The sequence below is a fragment of the Vigna radiata genome, chromosome 2 (assembly GCF_000741045.1).
Source record: "Vigna radiata var. radiata cultivar VC1973A chromosome 2, Vradiata_ver6, whole genome shotgun sequence".
In the NCBI taxonomy this organism is placed as follows: Eukaryota; Viridiplantae; Streptophyta; class Magnoliopsida; order Fabales; family Fabaceae; genus Vigna; species Vigna radiata.
The window spans coordinates 24,713,696-24,736,202 of NC_028352.1; the positions used below are offsets into that span (position 1 = coordinate 24,713,696).

The 22,507-nt window shown below is 33.1% G+C and overlaps 4 protein-coding genes across 4 annotated transcripts; 2 read left to right on the top strand and 2 right to left on the bottom strand.

Annotated features, from left to right (window-relative positions):
- Positions 1 to 665: 665 nt before the first annotated feature.
- LOC106753716 (G-type lectin S-receptor-like serine/threonine-protein kinase LECRK3) lies at positions 666 to 3,665 on the bottom strand. The gene is given in 3 exon segments (XM_022778922.1): positions 666 to 2,334; positions 2,607 to 2,940; positions 2,943 to 3,665. Coding segments are annotated over 3 exon segments (2,568 nt in total). The 5' UTR covers positions 3,600 to 3,665; the 3' UTR covers positions 666 to 757.
- A 1,483-nt stretch (positions 3,666 to 5,148) lies between these two features.
- On the top strand, positions 5,149 to 9,039 carry LOC106754065 (beta-glucosidase 12-like). Its single transcript, XM_014636011.2, has 13 exons — positions 5,149 to 5,336; positions 5,418 to 5,487; positions 5,850 to 5,908; positions 6,004 to 6,079; positions 6,396 to 6,473; positions 6,562 to 6,649; positions 6,731 to 6,986; positions 7,090 to 7,205; positions 7,559 to 7,773; positions 7,875 to 7,906; positions 8,336 to 8,438; positions 8,508 to 8,604; positions 8,688 to 9,039. Exons 1-13 carry the CDS (start codon positions 5,214 to 5,216, stop codon positions 8,851 to 8,853), a joined length of 1,479 nt encoding a protein of 492 aa, XP_014491497.2. The 5' UTR covers positions 5,149 to 5,213; the 3' UTR covers positions 8,854 to 9,039.
- Positions 9,040 to 10,074: 1,035 nt separating this feature from the next.
- On the bottom strand, positions 10,075 to 14,094 carry LOC106755067. Its single transcript, XM_014637163.2, has 7 exons — positions 13,670 to 14,094; positions 12,285 to 12,458; positions 12,106 to 12,198; positions 11,969 to 12,037; positions 10,941 to 11,147; positions 10,513 to 10,638; positions 10,075 to 10,408 (listed from the first exon to the last, which is right to left on the bottom strand). The coding sequence occupies exons 1-7, from the start codon at positions 13,892 to 13,894 to the stop codon at positions 10,262 to 10,264; spliced, it is 1,041 nt and encodes a 346-aa protein (XP_014492649.1). The 5' UTR covers positions 13,895 to 14,094; the 3' UTR covers positions 10,075 to 10,261.
- A 2,574-nt stretch (positions 14,095 to 16,668) lies between these two features.
- Positions 16,669 to 21,239, top strand: LOC106756433 (beta-glucosidase 13). The gene is made up of 13 exons (XM_014638865.2): positions 16,669 to 16,855; positions 16,976 to 17,045; positions 17,805 to 17,863; positions 17,990 to 18,065; positions 18,235 to 18,312; positions 18,407 to 18,494; positions 18,600 to 18,852; positions 19,314 to 19,429; positions 20,011 to 20,225; positions 20,331 to 20,362; positions 20,529 to 20,631; positions 20,751 to 20,847; positions 20,948 to 21,239. Exons 1-13 carry the CDS (start codon positions 16,736 to 16,738, stop codon positions 21,114 to 21,116), a joined length of 1,476 nt encoding a protein of 491 aa, XP_014494351.1. The 5' UTR covers positions 16,669 to 16,735; the 3' UTR covers positions 21,117 to 21,239.
- The last annotated feature ends 1,268 nt before the right edge of the window (positions 21,240 to 22,507 follow it).

The window sequence follows — 22,507 nt, forward strand, 5'->3', positions numbered from 1 at the left end:
TCAAAAAATTTATCCTTTTTTAAAAATCATATTTTCTTCTTTAAAAAGAAACTGACGCAATAAATTATATCAATATATAATTTTAATTATTATTTATAATTATTGGCATAATATTGATTTAAATTATTATCATATTAAACTAATATTCCAAAATATTTTAAAATTTGAAAACTATGTATACATTTTTTTCAAAGAAAATTATTTTATTATTATTATTTTTTATCCGTCATTAATTATTATTCTTTTATTTTTTATTTTTTATTTTTATTTATTTATTTATGCAGAGGGGTATTTACAGTATAAATTTCAGAACAATATACCATGCCATAAGTTTAGGATGAAAGAAAGTGTAATTATTGAATTACATTGGTATAAATCTTTAAAAAATTAAAGCAAACTTCATTTTAATAAAGGTAGAAATGATTGTTTTTGCAGAGACAAGGATGATGATGATGATTCTTGTCACTATTCACAGTATATTTATAAATATGTTATATGAGGTGATATCAATATCTTACATGACTTTCAATCTAACTCATTGGTGTTAACCCATTACACTCTTTTGAGTTTTTATATTTCCCTTATTCAATGTCCAGTTGATTAATGCATGCTGAAATCATTCATGCAGTACAAAAATATGATGCATTCCACGTTCAATCAGATGAAATAGTGCAGTGTGAAATAAATTAGCAGAAGTGTAATGCAGTGTGCTACAGACTGAGTATTGACAAAAACTGCTGTAACACCCTGATGCAGTTTAGAAAGAAGATGAAATGAAGATAGAAGGACAAGGTGGCACAGAAACTGTTGTAACACCCTCAAGCATCTGTGTGACCTTTTTCATGGAAGGTCTGAGTGAAGGATCCTCTTGAATGCACCAAATTGCAACCATGACATGCTTCTCCAGCCTCTTCATATCATTCTTTGCCTCCTCATCATTTTCCACCAATTTAGCTACATTCCCTTGGCTATAACATCTATAAGCCCAATCTATGAGTGCCTCTTCTTCACTTTCCAATGCAAAGGCAACACTAGACTTGCAACATATGATCTCTAACAGCACCACTCCAAAACTGTAAACATCTACTTTTGTTGTGATTGTAGCTTTCCTAAACCATTCTGGTGCAAAGTAACCAATTGTCCCTCTCAAACCAGTTCTAGCAGCTTTAGTTTGCTCAGCCAGCAACAACTTTGCCAAGCCAAAATCAGAAATCCTTGGAGTGAAAAACTCATCCAGGAGTATATTCTGAGGCTTTATGTCACAGTGAATTATCTGAGTGCTGCACTCTTCATGCAAATACGTGAGCCCCCTCGCAATCCCCAAAGCAATTTGCACTCTTTGGTTCCAATGAGGCCTTGAGATCCCAAAGAGAAAACCAGCCAATGAACCGTTGCTCATGTACTCATACACCAAAAGACGATGCTCCCCTTCATCACAATAACCAAACAGACGAACCAAGTTTCTGTGGTGGGTTTGTCCAATCACACTCACTTCTGTTTTGAACTCTTTCTCACCTTCCTGCACAACCTTGTCTAGCCTCTTCACAGCAACATACCTGCTTGCGTTTGATCTCAACACCCCTTTATAAACTTTTCCAAAAGCACCTCCACCCAACATTTGTTTGAACCCTGTGGTTGCTTCTTCAAGCTCCTTGTAGGTAAAGTGACTAACTGTACCAACTGACACGTTCTGACTGCTCAAAAGCCTCTTGTGGTAGAAAATGAAAAAAGCAGCAAACAAAGCAACAAGTAGAAGGACATTGATGAACACTGAGCTTCCAAGGAGTATTGATATGACAATCACAAGTGTAGTCTGTTCTTTTTCATCATTGTTTAAATCTGTTTTAGGGACCTTGACAAAAGCTATTCTAGTCACATTCGCGTGCTTCCTTCCATTGCTCATTGGATACTTCTTCTTCCAACAGCTTCCATCACCATATATGGCCACAGCACAAAAGCAATCTTCAAGGCATCTTTGTCTGCACAAATCCTTGTCCATTCCAGTTTCAAACTTATCATAATCTGAGAGAGGCCAGTCCAAATTGGGATACTCGTTGAAATCTACAAGATCCTTATTCTGCTCCCACCCGTCTCTGTTGCAACTGGGCAGTGGAAAATCTGGTCTACAACCTATGAGATTGTCATGTTCGAAAGGAGAATAATGCTCCGGGCACTCACAATTAGTCCTGTCACCGCTGCTAACACAGTAGCTGTTAAAACCACAGATAACATTCCCAGTTTGCTTCGTGAAGGAAAGGCAAATATCATCTGGATGCTTTTGCTCCACACTCCACCACGTTGAACTGCAACTATTAGCCACAGCTTTGTTCTCATCTGTATTTGAAACACAGATACAATCAAATAAACGCAGCATCATAATTCAAATTAAGAACATATTTCTGGAACATTAAGACTGACATGTTTCTATATCTTTTATCTAAACGTAGTTCTATTGGATTCTCTTAACTATTTTTAAGAGTTTTGGATCCTTCACCTATGCATATATCAGTAACGTATAGAATAATATAGGTATCATCAGATACAGATACATATCAAACACATATACATGAAACAAATGGAAATGTGGATTTTTCATAGGTACACACCTTTTGGGTGCCGATATAGTCTGAAAACCCCATCAGGGTCAATTCTAGCCATGTAAAAGAACTCATCAGATCCACCATTTGTGATATCTCTGATCACTGTGCCCGTGCCATTTTTTATGTACATGTGTCCGGACTCATCAAAGAAAAGCTGTGAATCAGTTCCGACAGTTCCAGTGGCCCAGTAAGCGTCGTGTGTTGGAGACTGAGAGCTTTCAGAATCATCGTTGCTTGATTTTGGAGAATGGTAAAGAACCAAATTGCTATCACCCTGCCAACTGAGTTCAAAATTCCCATCATCAAAACTCGTATCAGATTGGCGTGCTCTGAAGCTTCTAGGCCTAGACCAGGCAAAATAGTATCTGTGGGCTCCTCAAAGCTCTCCCAAACCTTCTTCCCATCCTCATCCACAAGCTCAAAACTTCCATTGTCTAGCACAAAAGCACATGATACTAAAGAATCAGTATTGTTTTCTGGACCAGGCAAAATAGTATCTGTGGGCTCCTCAAAGCTCTCCCAAACCTTCTTCCCATCCTCATCCACAAGCTCAAAACTTCCATTGTCTAGCACAAAAGCACATGATACTAAAGAATCAGTATTGTTTTCTGGACGTTGCCACAACATGTCATGACCCTTTGGATCATACACGACAATTCCTTTGTTTGTGAGATTCACCGTTGATCCTAACGGAAAAAGATGAGTTTTTTCTTTTTCTGGCTTTGCATACCATACCATGGTTTTGTTGGGGTCTTTGGCAAACCAAACTGCAAGCACAGACATGAACTCCTTATTGTCGTATAGAACTGATTGGAAACCAAAGGCAAAGTGGCCAGAAGGTGAATTCCATGCCGTCGTTGAATCTTTGCTGTTTAAAGAGGAGGTTAAGTTCACACTAGAACCACCACACTTTGAAGAAGTAGCAGTGAACAAAGATGAGAGAAAGAGGAGAACAATTAGCAGAACAACGTACGAATAAGGAAAAGTTAGAGAAGCCATCGTAAAGCTATCAACCAACCTATGAATTTTGATTCATCAAACAACATTTTTATAGCATATGATATGTTGTCGTGGTCACCTGCCACTGTATTGTTTGATATGGTCTTTGTCTTAAGCTTTTGTTTCTTATCTCTGTATGATAACAAAACACTGCAAAGTCTTTGCACATGTTCAACCATTGATTAGTAAATAACTACTAGATTAGCATAAGATGATCAAATTTATATGATCCATAAAATTAATGAAATTCAAAAAGTATGATAATAAAATTCAGAAAATTTAAACATAGAATTTGCAAAATGATCATAATTTAGTGCTATAATCCTTGAAAATTTGAAAAGTTATTTAAAATTAAAGAACATGAAAGTTTTGCTAATTATCCGTCTCCTTTTAAAAGTCACATATCTTCATTTAAATCCTTTACCTGCTCTTACCTTTCTTATATTCAACTCCTCTCAAAGCTTCTTAGGAAAATTCTTCCATTCAAAACAAAGTTGCGCATAGAAGCATAATTTTTTCTTAAAAAATTAAAATAAATTTTCTTTTATACAAATGGATTAAAATTAAAAATGAATTTGCATATAAAAATAAAGTTGATGATAATATTTTTCTTTTGAATCACAACTGAGTCATTTTAATTATATTTTTCATATATTCATTTTGCTAATTTAAAAAAATTACCCTAATTATGTAAAAATAAATAAATAAAAACCTATAAAGTCTGATGTGGTCAAATGTCTTAAATAATAAAGCAATGATTTTTAATCATAAATAAGCTGGTTATATGTCATAAATTTCATCATTTTTATGTTATTCTTGATTAATTCAATTGATATAATGTTGAGAAGGTCCAATTTAAGGATGTCTAGACAGTGAAGGCTGAGCTACCTTAATATCTGCATACTATAAAGAAAAGCTAAATATAAATAGAATAAAGTTTTGACCAGGCAAGTGACTTAGAAAATGTTTATCAAATACTAACTGTTTGTCAAATTTCATACGTCATGCTATAAGAAAAAGAGAAACAGCTTTATAAAGATAGTTAATTGCATTAATGGCAATATAAGGTAGAGAATACCTGTCAAAATTTAATTAACAAATAGTGAAATTCATTACCTGCCATATACACAAAGTATACAATTTTCATGAAAATTCATTACCATAGTGAAATTTTTGTTTTATCTGTTTTGTTTTATGGTGGTTTTTGGTGCTTCTGTTTTGATCGTTGTGTGTGATTAATGATCAATGATAAATGATGCAGTTTGGCAATTTATGCAGAGGCCATACATGGATTGGTTTTGGTGAAAATTTGGCACACTATGCCTTCTGAAATCAATGATAAGATAATGTTTCAAAACATTAGGCCTTTCAAAGCTTTTCCACGTAAAAAAAGGAATGAGGACAAAGAATGTGATAAAAGGCCAAGTGAAATAGATATGAGTTAGCTTTCTTCTTCCACCAACTTAGCATTTCAAGATATAGAATATGGAATTTCAAAGATGAAGAATTGTAGTGTTTACTATTAAGAAATGTTTCATCCTATGATGTGCTCTAACCTATAAATTGGTGAATCATTTCACAATCAATTTATGTTACAAGACAGAAAGTGTGATCATGAGAACTGCAAGCTGTTCCCTCATAGTGTTCTTTATTCTGCTGGTTGAGTCAGTGAATTCTCTCAACCGTAGCAGTTTTCCTGTGAATTTCTTATTTGGGGTTGCCTCTTCTTCTTACCAGGTTCTTGTTTTGTCTAATAAAGCACATTTTATTGTTCAATATTTTTTTGTTCTGTCTTATTTGATTTTATGATGTGACAAGTATGAAGGTGCAGCAAGTGAAGGGGGTAGAGGACCAAGTATATGGGACACTTTTACTCACAAATATCCATGTAAATGGCATCATCTATGATCTTTCTTGTGCTTTTGCTACTTTTTCTTTAATTTTGAGTTTCCCAAAGTTGGTAATTAATCCTCCATGACTTTTGTAAACTACCACTCTTCACTATTTTCTCTTGGCTGTTGCAAGAAATTTGCCCCATTCGATTATAAAATATGATCCTTTTTGATAAACTGAACTTTCTTTCTTTGTTCACCCATGACAAATGAACCAGTTTTATTGGAAGATTGCCAAAATTTTCATTGGTTTTACTTTTTTAACTTGTAAGCCTTTTTTTTTTCTTTTGATGAATAGGTTCTTGAGCATGTTAACTTGGTTTAGCATCACCTTGTTAACTATGACACCTTTTAGCAGATAGGATAAAGGATCAAAGTAGTGGAGACCTTGTTGTTGATTCTTATCACCGTTACAAGGTATTTCTCAGTCTCCTCAACATGTGCATGTGGTGATGAATGAAGTTTAATGTTCATTTTTTCCTCTAAAAATGTTTGAGCAAACAATTTGGCAGGAAGATGTAGGTATAATGAAGGACATAGGATTTGATGCATACAGATTCTCTATCTCATGGTCTAGGATTCTACCTGGTGAGAACTTAGCACGAATATTCAACTTCACTTTTTCTTTTTATCCTCAATGTAGTAGCTTCTAGTTTTGGTTTCACATAACTTGTATATCAACTACTATACTTTTTAGGTCAAAACTTTGATCAAATTCCTTGTGTGCTCTTAAGAGTTGTCTTCAAGTCAAACTTAGAGTTTTACCTTTAAAAATAAGTCTGATTATTGGAGAAAAGTACTGAAAACATGTATGAAATTTGATGTCTCTTCTGTTTACATCTTTTTTAAACAACATTAAATTGACATAACATGTGATTCAATATTTGCCATGCGTTTGGTTTAGGTGGAAGGCTGAAGGGAGGTACAAACAGAGAGGGCATCACATATTACAACAATCTTATCAATGAACTGCTATCAAATGGTCTGTGATTAAGTCTTTTCATTTGCATGTGCCCAAGTTTGATATTTCTCACTGTTGACATAAATCTTGTTTAAACCAATAATCACAGGGCTGCAACCCTTTGTAACTCTATTTCATTGGGATCTCCCTCAAGCCCTTGAAGATGAATATGGTGGCTTTCTAAGCCCCAATATTGTGTGAGTAGTTTTCTTAATAAAATTTATAGAAAAAATATGCACATGGTCTCCCTTAGTTAATGGTGAAAAATATGTCTGCAGGAAGGATTTTGCAGACTATGCAGAGGTATGCTTCAGAGAATTTGGTGATAGAGTGAAGCACTGGATCACTTTAAATGAGCCAGTCACCTTCACCACACAGGGTTATGGAAATGGATTATTTGCACCAGGAAGATGCTCCAAGTGGTTGCCTTTCAACTGCAGTGAAGGTGATTCTAGCACTGAGCCCTATCTTGTTACTCACCACCAGATTCTTGCTCATGCAGCTACTGTCAAAGTCTATAGAGACAAGTACCAGGTTACCATGTTTTCAACTATTTTTGACACTATATAAAATCACAAAATAGTTTCTGATAAATTGGTAGGGATAAATTCAACTGGGGTGCTTATGTTTTACTTAGATTTCTCAAAAAGGACAAATTGGGATAACATTGAACTCTCCATGGATAATGCCACTTTCCCAGTCAAAAGAAGACATCAATGCTGCATTTAGGGCCATTGTTTTCTTGTATGACTGGTAATTTTTCCATTTTGTTTTCTTATTTTAACTCCACATCTATGGAGTGATTATTTATTGTTAATATAGACTTAATAATATAACATTAGAAAATAGCTCATATATCAGTAGTGTGAAATTTTCATTCTAAAAGGCTTTTACATTAATCCAAATCGAATTAGGATTCTCTACTGGATTTTTTTGGTATTCCTCTGCTAAGCATTAATAATAGACTGAAAACACAGCAAAGGAAAACCCAGTGGAGAATCCAAATTCAAATCAAACTGGTAAAATATTTTCCTTTTTGGAGAAAATCTGTCAAATGGATAAGTGGAAATAACACAAATTACTTTTTTTATTATTATTATTTTAAGGTTTATGGAGCCACTAAATTCTGGATCATATCCTGTTGAAATGGTTAATAACATTGGTGAAAGATTGCCAAAATTTTCAATGGAACAGTCGTTGATGGCCAAAGGATCCTTTGATTTCTTAGGACTTAACTACTACACTGCAGCTTATGCAGCCAATGTCCCTTGCACAAGAGAAAACCAAACCATGTTCACAGATTCATGTGTGTTGCTCACATGTAAGGCTCAATAGGTGAAATATATATTTTTTGTTTCAGTTTGATTCTTCATATGTTTCACAATCCTTTTACTTACTCAAAATTTTCATTTCTTGCAACAGCAACAAGACATGGAGTGCGGATTGGTCCACAGGTAAATGCATACCCATATATATATATGAAGAGAGAGAGAGAGAGAGATAATTGTCTAACTAAGTGGTCACCCTGACAAACCGTCAATTTTGATACCAATGATGTTTTTTTCTTCTTTAAAAGAGGTTTTATTAGAGAGATATTATATACATGTGACATGAGTTTAATCTACATAAGAAATAGACACTATCTTTAGCCCAAAACCTCGAGATATTGGATTTTTAGATCTTTTCATCTTATATGGTGTTTAACTTTATCATTTCTACCTAATATAAGACTTAGACTTACACTTCAATTATTTTCAATGATATGGGATTACATAACTGTTAGAATACCTTCAGCTTTAAAGATTCAATTTCACTGTGCAAACAAATTTTATCCTCAAGATTGAAAAAAGAACAATTTATGTAAGAAAGTGTGAAATTTGCAGGCTGCCTCAAACTGGTTATACATTTATCCTAGAGGAATTCAAGATCTTTTACTCTACACAAAGGAAAAGTTTAACAATCCAGTGATATACATAACAGAGAATGGTAAATTCTCACCACTAACAAGATCATGTTTTCATCTTCACTAGTAAGACATTTGTTGAATGAACACAGGAGTTGATGAAGTGAATGACAATGCAAAATCACTTGAGGACAATATGAGAATAGACTACATCAGTAACCATCTTGCTTATGTTCAGAGTGCCATAGAGTGAGTTTCTAGTGCAATGTTCCACTTTTTGTTTGTTCAAGAAATTTGTTACTCACTCAAACTAAGACAAACACAATTTGCAGAAATGGTGTCAATGTCAAAGGCTACTTTGCATGGTCGTTGTTGGACAATTTTGAATGGGCAGATGGTTTTTCTGTTAGATTTGGAATCATTTATGTTGATTTTAAGGATGGATTGAGCAGATATCCTAAGAAATCAGCTCAGTGGTTCAAAAAGTTTCTGCATTGATTGAATCAATCTTGTAATAGTGTAGTCTTACAAGTTACAATTGTATCAAGTTTGTGATCCTCTCTCTTATCTCACAGAGTTACAATCCATTGACGAATTCAGCTTGTATCTGGCTCAAAAGATCACATAATCATGCACACAATCTTAATTCTGATTTTAACAAAAGTTTTTCTTAAAGAGAGATTATTTGTTGAGTTCTGATTGTATTTTATAACATTTGAAACAGATATGCTTTGTAATGCTTGTTGTATGTTTATTAACAAGCCCCAAACTGTTATCTGTCACTACAATATTGTTTTCAGATTGATTCGTATTTTGTGAAGTCAGTGCACCTGGAATGAATTTCTCAGCCACAAACCTTTTGCATAATGACCTATTGCAGGTGGGAGTGGTGTTCCTCATGGTACAAGATCTGAAACTTGTAAGCGATGTAAAGGGTCAGGAGTGGTCAGTACTGTCTCGAAAATAACTTCCCTTTTAATAAAGTTTAAGTCAGTAAAGTGTTATTAAATTGATAATTTTGGAAACATTCAGTTATTTGTACAAGCTGGCATATTCAGAATGGAGAGTACCTGCAAGGGAATTGGAAAAATTGTATCTGTATGGTGTAAATAACCCCTCTTTTTCATTTGTAATATTAAGGCTTCTTTTGTTTCATATTTTCCACTACGGCTTAGACAATATGATGGATGGAGTTTCAATGATAGTGTGATCCACATAACTTTTTTATTCATGTTAATTATACTGTTGCCATGTGTTTGGTTAATGAAAGATAGCAGTGGTAGTGGTGGTGATGGAAGTTTATTGTCAATATTTGGATTTCCAAGATCTTGTTACATGTTTATGTTGCTTTTAGGGATTTTATTAACTAAATACTTGAATTTGTAATTTTAATATCACTGTTTAATGAGAGAAGAAGGAAAATTAGCATGATTCTTAACTTACAGATAAAGCAAAAGATGATTCTGAACTTTCTGTCTGTGAATTCTTTTAGTATTTTTTTTTTTATTTCTCGTTTCTTAATTGTAATTTTTTAATAATCTTCTGAAAATGTATTTTTGTGTATAACCTATGCTTGTTTTTTTCTCTCTCTTAAATTTTAGTCGCATATATTCTTTTATTCTCCAAATTTAATTTGAAAATTGTTATTTTTCCTCTGGAAAATCCAAAGAATGGATAAAAAAAACAAAACAACGATATCATTGTAAAGAGATAAAATGCTGAGGCATGTAAACGTTTCATGTGTATTGAAATTAATCAGTGATCAATTGGAAGCTCATATCGTTCCATTTCTTGGGTAAAAAATGAAACTATAATTCAGTTTCTTGCACCAGAAAAGCTGTGTGATGTGATCCAGTTTAAGAAAAACGTTTTGAACTTTGATTATGATCTTCAACAATGAAAGTTTTCATTTCTTTCCCTTGAGATTGATCACTGCAAGCTCTTGTTCAACATACTCTCCTGCACACATAGGTGGATATTTGCTTGCAAGTGGCAACTCTGCAAAATGTCCTAATGGCTTCAGAACTGCATCTGATGCTATGTGAGCAAACAACTACATGAACACACAAATGTCATCAGCCAATATAACTCTGACAAGTCCATTTTATAAACTCCTTTTTTCCTAGTTTGAAGAATAATCATCCATTCCTCACTCACCGTTGAAGAGACTCTCCATAAGCTACGATTCTGCTCTTGTGCTAAATTAATTGCATCAATTGTCCTCTTTGTGGCAACAACCTCATGCATTCCAGCTATACAATCCCCCCCAGTTAACCATTCTATCTGTATTTTAAAACAAAAAAGAAAATACAAAAGAACATATATGACGCAGAGTCAATCACACTTTATCATAAAGGACTGTCAAGTTTTGATCTCAAAAGGGAAGTGAAATCATGAGACGACTAACATTGCTGAACTGAACACTTTCAAAAAAGAAAAGACATAATTAGAAAACTTGTAAGGTTATTCCATCAGAAAGGCAGGAAATATGAGAAGACAAGGAATCAAGTACATGTTCAAGCTGCAATATAAACTTTAATTTCCTTCTCATGAAATATCAGCAAATTTTAGTAATTTTGAATTACCTGTTTTCCTGTCTGAATAAGAAGACATCCTATTGGAACCTTCACTTCAACTTTTTGCCCATTTCTTAACCAGATGTTTAAACCAGGAAATCTGCTTCTACCATGAATAGTTAGGAAGTTAAGGTCATAGTGATATCCTGCAAAAACAGTTCCCTCCTGGCCATATTTTTGAAGGTCACTACCGGTTGGTGCCAACAGGTGTGGGCCCTAGTACATGGTAAAGAGAGAAAATACGTTATACAATCACTAGCATTCAATTCTACTTGTAATTACTAGAAGTATGAAAGTAAGAATATGGTTTAGCTTAACATTCAATTCTACTTGTTCATAATACTAAAAGGGTATTGGCCAATAAAATGAATTATTACAAAAGATATGACATTTTTAGCCCATTTGGTGGCTGTATCATGGAAAAATTAAGTTAACAAAGATGCTATTTTTGTTATTAAAGTAACAGAAGTGGCAGAACAGTGCATAAAGCACCAGCGTAGGGAACACTAGCATTCTATTAAACTGGAAAAGTAAGGCACTGATACTTTTGAACCAGCTAAGAGTGAGAAAATTTATCACAGAACTTGTGCTTTCCTTTTTTACAAAAGAGATTTGTGCAATATATCTATTGCACATGTAGGCCATCCAGTTCCTTTTGAAGGTGTCAAAGAAAATGCATGTCTTGCTGGATACAAATATAATTTTAAACAATAAAAACTATCAAAAAGTTATAGGAAGTACATCAAATGAAAAAAAAAAAAAGGTTGCAATTCAGACAAAAAAACTGTAACAGAAACTGGGGAACCTTTACTTTCATGTTGAGAAATCGACAATAATAACATAAGATGCTTATGATGATGCACTGAGTCAAAAGGAAATGCCTGTTAGTCATAAAATCAATGAGATGAAATTGTTAATATGTGTCTAGCGTTATTTTTGTGCTAAAATCTATCTTGAAGTGTTTGCTTGTCATGACATATAAGTCTTTTTGCCTTATTATAGGTAAGTAATCGCCATGAAGCAATAGATGTCTTTACCAGCTTCATAAGAGAAGTGAATGCATCCTTTGGAAGACCAAATCCAATAGCTGCCATTTCAGCAACAACCTAAGGAACAAATATACACATTTAGATCACCACATATAAGAAATGAAAAAAATAAAATAATGACTGACTTCAATTGCTGCTATCATTTTGTATCCCCAAGAATCCATAGTTTCTTTCCATTCAGGGAAACCTTCGGGTATTACTGGCTCAGCATTCAGTTCCTGTATAATTTAGATGATAGTTAGGATTAGGAACAAGGTATCATCTGTCCTTTCTCTTTATAGACAAGAATTGAACAGCATAAGACCTGAAAACGGGTATTTGACGGTCGAGGACCGATCCTCCAAAAGTATCGCCATTTGAGATCGGGCCCAACAGGAGTGTGAGGCTGGTTTTCTTTAGGCATTGCTTTTAGTTTTTCTTGCATCTCTTCATCAACCAAGCTTCTTGGAACTTCAACTCTCTCTGGTGTAACCCCAACCTGTTGCAGCCATTTGAAGCACCATTTATCATTACCATTACTTAAGGATCATTTTTGCCATCAAAATTGCCAGGATGAATGACACACAAAGACATTATACAACTAAATTCTCACCCAAAACGATAAATCACAAGTACATCCACCACCGATAAACCTCAATTACCAGATAATATTTACGGAGTAAAAAATAATGCAAACTCTAGAAAGTCTTGCCAATTCCAGGAAGAAAAGAACCTAACTCAACACAAATTACATAGATAAAAGAAAGAAGAAAACTCAAAATTAGTCACCAGAACCATATATCTTAGTAACTTGAATCACTAGATTTATAAAATCTCCCCTCCATTCCCAACTGCATAAAAAGAGGTTCCATTCAGCTCATTGTGATAAAAAAGCAAAAAACAAAAAATGAAATACAGAACTTCGCAAAAGAAGGATAATTCTCAAAATGAAAGAATATGTTAAGAATTTATAGAAGCGGAGACTAAAGCATTGAAAACTTCTGATCTTAGCACTGCGATAAGGGGATTGGATTTGATTCTTCCAAAGAAAACAAGAGTATTTGGCCATATTCGATTCCAACACATTCATGATTCGTTGCCCACGTCCATATAATATCAACAATTGATTTTCTCAACACAAGATAGTTAACAAAGAAAGCCATTAGGTAATATTCCAACATATTCGTGATTTGTTATACAGGTCCACTTGATGCCAACAACTGATTAAGATTATTTATTCTACCTTTACTCAATCGATTCAATCCAACGAAAAAGCCACCCCACCACGCCCCAAAAGGGGATATAAAATATTTGACAAGAAAAACATTGTGTGATGTTTGATTCTTACAAAAAACTAAAGCATCATCTACCACCTTCAAGGCCTGTTTAGTAGAATTGAGTAAAGCCTAAATCCAGACTTCTTGTATGATCAAATTAAAGTTGAAAGAGTTCAAAACCAGTCTTTCTTTTTCAAAGCAACATTTTTTTTCCTTCTACAATTCAGTACTGGAATTCGCTGTCGTGCATTGGAATTCACAGAAGCGCTTTGCAAACTTCAAACAAAACATGGCCTAAGATGATTTTCTCAGTACGGGATTATTCATTATACCTTTACTCAAATGAAAACACACCCCATAAGGGGAAGAACGTCAATGGCTCCAAATTGGATCAAAAGAAAGAAACTTTAGTGGGAAAAAAACGACCCTTTACCTGGTAATGCAAGTGGGGTCTCTCGTGGAGGAGTTTGAAGTGGTGAGGCTTGGAGAAGTAGCGTTCCATCATGTCAATGAAGCGATCGTTGTCTTGGACGGTGCAGCGAGGATCCTTCACGAGCAGCGCGCCGGTCTCCCTGAGAGTGCGGCTGACCTCGGCGCAGAGGTGTGGGTCCCACTCGCCGGAGAGACAGGGAGAGAGATCTATGACGGGGAGATCCATTGAAGTGTAGGAGATGGCGGGAGAGTGAAGAGATTCACTGCAATAGTGACTACAGAAATTGCGTCTTTATACTCTTTCTTTCAGAGAGAGGGAGAGAGAAATTTTTTGAACAATTTCACAAAGCATCATTATGTCAAAGTTTTTTCCTATGAATAATTTGAGAAACAAAAACATGATCCATCTTTGCATATGGAATTCATTCACTCAGTTTGAAACTAAGAAAGGTTGATATAAAAATGGAAAAAAAAAAAAAAAAACCCATATAGGAAAACCATTTGATTTTTTTCTTCAAATTTTCTAATTTTTTTAAATTTTTTCTCTTATTTTTAATTTTTTTTTCTCCATTAACAATCATAATTTTGCTTTACCTATTACAAGGATAATTTATCACATAAAACCATAGATTTATTAGGTTAGAATTAAATCAAAAACACGAGGTACTTGAATTTTTCAACACTTATCAAAAGTTTGTATTATTTTTGTTTGTTTGTTTATTTTGTTTTCATAAATGCCCTATTAAGGTATGCATAACTTAAGTGAGTTTTGAAAAACAATATAGTGTTTGTGTTTAAAAAAATAAAAGAGTGAGTTCTTGGTGAATTTCTTATATATGTCTCACTAATATCAAATTAGCATCAAAGTTGGTTAGATTCACCATTGGTTAGAAAGCCATGTGAGTAGAATTATGGAAAAAATGGAAAAGCCTTGAAAAGCTATGTGAATTTTACCAACATAACAAAATCCAATCAAAGTGAAGACAATATAGGTCACGAAGGTGAAAAGATAAATTTTAGAGGTAGAGGTTGTTGTAATTTCAATCAACAATGGAAAAACAATAATTTCAAGATATCTAATTAAGAAAGAGGTGGACACAATTTCATATCAACTATCAAGAAAAGACAATTTTCTCTTGTCAACAATGTGGAAAGTTTGAGCAAAGAGTTGCATATTGTATATTCAAACAACTAGCAAATATAATAGAAAATCAATTAAGCATACTTGTGAAAGTTCTAATAACTCACAAAATTTACTTACACCAGCAAATAATTTTGCAGATGAAGAAAATATTTGGTACTTAGATACTAGCTTCAACAACAAAGGAAAAGTTTAACAATCCAGTGATATACATAACATTTGTTGAATGAACACAGTGTTGGAAGTCCCACATCGACTAGAGATAAGACCAAATCATAATATATAAGTGAGGTGCAAACCTTACCTTACAAGCCGGTTTTGTAGAATTGAGTTAGGCTTAAAACTCACTTCTAATATGGTTGAATTGTGAGAATAGACTACATCAGTAACCATCTTGCTGGTTATGTTCAGAGTGCCATAGAATGAGTTTCTTGTGCAATGTTCCACTTTTTGTTTACATTGTCCTATTGCTTTTGAGCTTTGATTGCATGATGTTTTTAAATGTTTTGTCCTACCTTAAGAAATATTTATTGGCCATATTTTCTTGTTTTATTGGTGCTGAAAGCTGTCTCTCACACATATCTATATAAAGAAGGAAATAAATGTGCTGACAAGCTTTCTAATTTAAGTTAGGATTCTGGTGTACTGTTTTTCAGTATCACTTGCATTTACTCACAACATTTTTAGGAACTAATGTGAACTACCATAGCATAGGTTGTCTTGATTGCTACAAGAATATGGAGTTCCCTCCAAAATATTCTTTTTTTTTTTTAATGATTTTTCCTCCATTGTAGCTTTCTTATCGAAATTTTGAGTTATCTCAAGTGAAACCTTTTATAAGAAAATAATTTTTCTCCAAACAAAAAATATATCACTTTATTATTTTTAAACCATTGTATGATGAAGAAGAAGAAATTGATCAATAATATTTTTAAATTTAGAAATTAAAATTTAATTGTATTAATTAATTTTGTAATATTATAATATTTGTTTTACTTAAATATAATATTATTTTTACATACTAAAAAAATAATATTTAAATATGGTAATTAAATCAATTTTTAAGTTCTAAAAGATTGAATTATAAAGAATAAATTAATGAAACATTCCCATATGAAGGTGATACAATACTAGTCAAAAATTTAAAATACGTGTCTTGAATGAATTCCATTAAAACATATTAACATATTATAAAAATTTAAATTTTAAATTTTAAATAAGATCTTAAATCATAAAGATAAAAAGATATTGTTTAGAGTAACATTAAAATTTAAATATAATACTTAAATTAGCTTTTTAAATTCTTGAAATTGAAATGTAAGGATAATATTATTAAAGTGTCAGTTTGTAAGAAAATTATATTGAAATAAAAATTACATTAAGATTTAAATATTATGTGTTGTTATACAGTGAAGTGAAGTACAAGGCAAATTAAGACATTATTATATAATGAAAGATATCCTCAAGTAAATATATTGTAAAAATTAATAAATTAAACGTATAATTATTACTTTTAGATATAATGATTTTATTTCACCCTCCTTCAAAGGTTTTCATCAACTTCTACCAAAGAGAACACATTTTCATAGCTTTGCCAACACAACTGGAATGGTATGAAGAAGATGACATGAAGAAGTTGAAGTGGTATAAGCATGGAACCTCTTGACCCTTTTCTGGAATATTAGCATCTTTTCATTTCAAGCACTTTAACCTAACTTACCACATCATCTAAGAAAACAAATATAATAATCAATATAACAGCAATTTTTCTTAGCCTTTTCACTTGCAAAAAGACAAAGAATCCCGCTTTTTCTTGTGGGGTTCACAAATACATGATTTAGATAGTTAAATAATATAAAGTTCTGTGTTTGGGGGCAAAAACCAAACCAAGTTTGAAAATTGAGTTCATTCATTCAGATTTGAACAATGTGGCTTAAGGTTGTTCTTCTCCTTGCAACGCTTTCTCTTTTTCACTCTGCAGCTTCTCTTAATAGGAGCAGTTTTCCCCCAGATTTCTTCTTTGGAACAGCTTCTTCAGCTTACCAGGTTTTGTTCTGTACCAAGTTGCTCAACTCTCTGCTTCTTTATGTGTAAAGGTTGGATCTTTGTATCTTACTTGGCACTTTTCTGTTTCCTTTCTGGGTTCTGTGTTATTGGGGTTTGAAGTATGAAGGTGCTGCACGTGAAGGTGGCAAAGGCCCCAGTATATGGGACACATTCACTCATAGCCACCCAGGTTTGCATGGCCTCTCTATGTTGTTGTCTTTCTTTTTTTTCAGCATCCTTATTTGTCTATTTTAACTTGTAATGCATCATACTTGTTTGCTTTTGCCGAAGTAACCTATGCTTCGATATAGTTGTTTTAGTGGGGAAGTTGATCACAACCTCTTCCACTCTCACTTCCAAACCCTTCAAATCAACCTTATATCTCTCAAATGTTAGTTGGGATAGTTGAATCTACAAGCTCCCTTCTAATTTTTACCACTAAGTCTGTTATCCTTATAAGGTGTAGTGTTTAAATTCGTGCTGCTTAAGTCTGTTGCATTGAGAGGCTCCATTTTGGCTCTTGTAGGCCTGGTTTTCTCCTTTAAAAGTCATATCGTGGATTAAGGGAAGAGAGTGTTTGTAAAGTGTCGTTAAGCATCATTCATAGACCACGTGAGACTTTTGGAGGGATGGAACAGTGTTATAGGAGATTTATTTGGTAGAAAATACATTTCATGTTTTATTACTAGTGACTGTTTAAGGTTTTGGTGAAAAATACCCTAAACTACTGTTAAACCAACTAACAATACCCAGAGAGTTGAATAGGGCAAGCTTAGGTGAAAAATAATAAGGATAATGCTAGAATAATAAAATATCTGTTGGATTAGTGTTGAAGATGATCAATGAACCACTCCACCATTTCATCAATTTGCTTGATCAAATTGATTTTGGGTTTTCATTATGAAGTTGGTTTATACAAAATATTGAGACATTTTTCTTGGTTTTTCAGATAGAATAGCAGACCACAGTAATGCAGATGTTGCTGTTGATTCATACCACCGCTACAAGGTACTTTCTTTCTCATAATTTTGAACTTAGAAATCTAGTTCTAGAGGAATTTCCTTAGCTTAGCGAGATTTTATTTCATCTAGATTGATGATTTTGTTTTTTTACATGTGATTTTTTTTTTTTCAGGGGGATGTGGCTATGATGAAGGATATTGGATTCAATGCCTACAGGTTCTCCATCTCTTGGCCAAGAATACTACCTCGTGAGAAACTATAATTATCTCTTTTATTGTTTTGGTATAGCAAAATGCTAATTTGAATCATGAGTTTGCATGATTTTGAGGGAATATACGTTGAATCACACATAATGGTTAGTAAAGCTTTGCATGGTTTTTCCATAATGCAGTTAAGTTTAAACTACCTTGATTTTAGATGGAAACTTGCAGGGAGGAGTTAACCGAGAAGGCATTGCATATTACAACAATCTCATAAATGATTTGATAGCAAATGGTCAGTGGACGTAATTTTCTTGCTCTTTCTGTTTCTCTTTCTCATGATACTCTCCAGATCAAACTAAACTAGATGTACCTGTTTTTGTTTACAGGACAACAACCCTTTATAACTCTATTTCACTCTGATTTCCCTCAAGCTCTTGAAGATGAATATGGTGGTTTTCTGAATCGCAAAATTGTGTAAGCAATAGTGAGATTACTATGTTCTCTAGAATACGTGGACATGGACTTGTCCTTCCCATTCACTCAACTGATGAAGAATTGATAGTTTGATTATGCAAACAGTCAGGATTTTGCAGATTATGCAGAAGTTTGCTTCAGGGAATTTGGTGACAGAGTCAAGCACTGGATTACATTAAATGAACCAGTTCTATATAGCACTCTAGGTTATGGAAATGGTGGATCCCCACCCAATAGATGCTCCAAGTGGTTGGCTAACTGCACGGCTGGTGATTCTACCACTGAGCCCTATGTGGTTACACACCACCTCATTCTTTCTCATGCTGCAGCAGTAAAAGTTTACAGGGAGAAGTTCCAGGTTAATGCATTATTCTTGCTTTTAAAGTAAAAATGAGTTTTTAGTTCCTATACTTTGAAACCAACTTGGTTTTGATACCTGCATTTTCATACCGATGAATTTAGTCCATCTTCTTGTTAAACTTAGCATTAAGTAACAGTTTTTCGACCATTACAAATTTGAAATAGGGACTCAATTCACATATTTTCAGAAGTTTGAGGATTAAATTTATCAGTTTGAATGTGGAGGGACTGAATTCAAGTTTGATTGAAAGTATAGGAACCAAAAATGACTTTTTTTTTCCCTTGTTTTATATTGGGAAAAATCCAAGTTCATATCGACTAGAGATGCTGTCCAAATATAGTATAAAGCTGGGGGAAATCTTTAACTTAAAAACTGGTTTTGTAGTATTGAGTTAAGATTAGATTGCTTTTTAAGATTTTAAATAGAAAATTAAGTGATGGTTAATAATTTTCTAATAGGTTTCTCAGAAGGGTCAGATTGGGGTAACATTGAATTCTGCCTGGGTTCTGCCACTTTCTCAATCAAAAGAGGACATAGAAGCTGCATATCGAGGTCTTGCTTTTATGTATGACTGGTAAGTGTCTTTGCCACTAAGAAACACTCTTTTTGTTTCCATTCCTGGTAAATTTCATGGCAGAAAAATATATCTTTCTTTGTTTCCTCTTTATTGCATATCTTTTATTTTAAGAAAATGTAAGGTTTTTGAGCCACTTAGGATTTCTTTCCTTATTAGGCATGACCATTAGGAATATCTTGGATTTGATTTTGTTTGAAATTTTCTTTTGAATTTCTGTAAGTCAATTGAGACTTGATCTTCTATATAATGTAATCAATAATAGACTTAAGGAGGGGATGAAAAATAAGAAAAGGTTGAGAATTTTCTCAGCTACAGGTTCAGTTTCTCAGTATTCTAATAAATCAGCAAGCTTTTGGTTGCAAGTTATGTTTTTCTGCATCAGATTCATCTTGGGTTTTAGTGCCTTGGTGGATCATAAAGCATTTATTGTTTGCTTCTTAAGCATTTATTGTAAGAACCAAGTAGGTAGAGCAACCAATAAATGTTTAAACAACTCATCAATACATAACTCCTCCCAAGTTTTTAACATTCTCTGTGACATGGTTAGGTCTAACTCATCTTATTTTTGTTCATTCAAGGTTTATGGAACCACTTTACTCCGGCACATATCCGGCCATAATGGTAAAGAATGTTGGAGGACGTTTGCCAAAGTTTACCAGAAGTGAATATTTGATGGTTAAAGGGTCCTTTGATTTCATAGGGTTAAATTATTACACTTCAACTTATGCAACCAGTACTCCTTGCCCACGTGAAAGACCAACTGCCTTCACAGATGCTTGTGTTACACTTACCTGTAAGCCATTTTAACTGAAGCTCACACAAACTTTTCAATTAACTTGTATTGAATTTTGCTCAAAAACTTGCTTACCCATGATCCCTTTTGTTGCACTTACATCAGCTAGAAGAAATGGAGTTCTCATTGGTCCAAAGGTACTTGTATTTGGAGATAAGTTGTACTCAGTTTAGATTCTTCCATTCAGTACATGACAATGATTAGTTATCACTACATTAGTCTGAGTTAACCAAGAATTAACACTATTTACAAATAATTGAACATTATTTTTCCCAAAGCATATGAAAAATTAATATTTTGCAGGCAGCCTCAGATTGGCTGTATGTCTATCCACCAGGAATTCAAGGTCTACTAGAATACACCAAGAAGAAATTCAACAACCCTGTTATTTACATAACAGAAAATGGTAAAAAATTCATCTGGGGTGATCTATGTCACTTTTTGTTCTTTCTAAAACACAATCTTTACCATGCTACAACACTAGTTTTTCTGTTTCTATGAATGGTGTCATTCAAATTTTTGCAGGAATTGATGAGGTTAATGATGGAAAAATGGTACTAAATGACAGAACAAGGATAGATTACTTCAGTCATCACCTTCTGTATCTTCATAGGGCCATAAGGTGAGTTTAAAGTGATGATTGTTGTTATGAAGTTTACTTTTTAGATCTTTTTCTTCCCTGGATTCAAGAATTTGGAAGGCTAAAAGTATGAATTTGGTAGGAATGGAGTGAGGGTGAAGGGATACTTTGCATGGTCATTGTTGGACAATTTTGAATGGACTGCTGGCTACAGTCTTCGGTTTGGACTGGTGTATGTGGATTACAAGAATGGACTGAGAAGATACCGTAAAAGATCAGCTTTGTGGTTCAAAATATTTCTTCACCAATGAATTGATGAATTTGCTGTTTTTCTTTCTTAATCCTTGTCATTTCCTTTGGGCCACTGTAAGAACTATGCAGATTGACTTTGATGATTTCGGATAATCTATCTGTAACTTCCTCGGTTTGGTGTTTTTGTCTTCTTATATTCATGTTTGATCTATCAGAAATTGAAATTTGTTTATATTTTCAATTTTAATAAATTTTGGTTTCTAAACTAAAAAAAAAAAAAGAAATATAATCTTTTTGATTCAATTTGGTTAATTTTTAATTTTTTTTTATATGTTGTATAGACATCTTTTTAATATGTGAATAAAATTTCATGTAATTGAATTACAATAATTATATTTATTATTTTTTAAGTTTGAAGTCTTAGCTGTTTAAAAAAAGGTGTTTTTAATTCTCCTCCCCCAACATCAATGGTATTGTGTTCTCTATCATAGGCATGGAGCCAACAACAATGTTCCTTCACAACCTTTTAAAGCCATTTTTTTTTTATTTTAGGGGGGAAATGGAAATAATGGTAAAGAATTTCTCTCTCACTAATATTAGAATACACATTCAAAGAAAAACTAACTAAGAAATATAGGACTCAATTATCATGACATAATTTTACATTTATAAAAGTGTAAATTTTTGTATTTTTTTTTTAAAAAAGTAAAAAATAAATAAGGATAATGTCGAATGAATGTAAGAAATTAGATAATGATACTACAACATTTTTTTTATAACATTTTAACATCATCTACGTGTTATTCTGTGATTGGTTTAAAATTACTCAATAATCAATAATAATAATCATAAACACTATCACAGACCAATAACAGAATGACACATAAATAATGTTAAAAAAATGTTGTCAAAATATCATTATCCTAAAAAATTTAAGTGTGTCAAATAATATTTTTTCAACTATATATTTTTTTTCTTTTGGTTTATGTTTTGAGAATTAAAATGATGATGAAACACTATAGCTCCAATAATGCACCATGCATAGGCTTTTTTTTTTTATAAGATTAAAAAGATTGAATAAATGCACATGGAAGGGACAATCCTCACATGTAACAAACATTATAAAGCTTTTCCACTTTGGTGTGTCTAAACCCTAAATCCAATCAAACCCTCTTCTCCTTATCCTCTTTCTCAAATCATTCATTCATCACTTTTGCTTCTCCCAATGTTCACTTTCAATAATTGTTTAGATTCTTTTTAAATAATATTTTAAAAATTATTTTAATCTTAATTATACATTACAAAATTTTTATTTATTTATTATAATTTAGTTATATATTTAAATCCATGTAAATTTATATATAGGGATAGTTAAGGATAGCTTCTCATATACCATATCGGCTTTTAAGATGCAAATTATATTTAGCATGATCAACTTGGGAGTCGCAAT

Bases quoted from the DNA above. Each gene is read 5' to 3' on its own strand.
- LOC106754065 (XM_014636011.2), top strand. From the start codon at position 5,214: ATGAGAACTGCAAGCTGTTCCCTCATAGTGTTCTTTATTCTGCTGGTT. The intron at 5,488-5,849 runs GTAAATGGCATC...ACCTTTTAGCAG, and splicing joins TTTTACTCACAAATATCCAT to ATAGGATAAAGGATCAAAGT. The intron at 8,605-8,687 runs GTGAGTTTCTAG...CACAATTTGCAG, and splicing joins TATGTTCAGAGTGCCATAGA to AAATGGTGTCAATGTCAAAG.
- LOC106755067 (XM_014637163.2), bottom strand. From the start codon at position 13,894: ATGGATCTCCCCGTCATAGATCTCTCTCCCTGTCTCTCCGGCGAGTGG. The intron at 12,459-13,669 runs GTAAAGGGTCGT...TGGCTGCAACAG, and splicing joins GACCCCACTTGCATTACCAG to GTTGGGGTTACACCAGAGAG. The intron at 11,148-11,968 runs GTAAAGACATCT...ACCATGTACTAG, and splicing joins TCACTTCTCTTATGAAGCTG to GGCCCACACCTGTTGGCACC.
- LOC106756433 (XM_014638865.2), top strand. From the start codon at position 16,736: ATGTGGCTTAAGGTTGTTCTTCTCCTTGCAACGCTTTCTCTTTTTCAC. The intron at 18,313-18,406 runs GTCAGTGGACGT...TTTTGTTTACAG, and splicing joins AAATGATTTGATAGCAAATG to GACAACAACCCTTTATAACT. The intron at 18,853-19,313 runs GTTAATGCATTA...ATTTTCTAATAG, and splicing joins TTTACAGGGAGAAGTTCCAG to GTTTCTCAGAAGGGTCAGAT.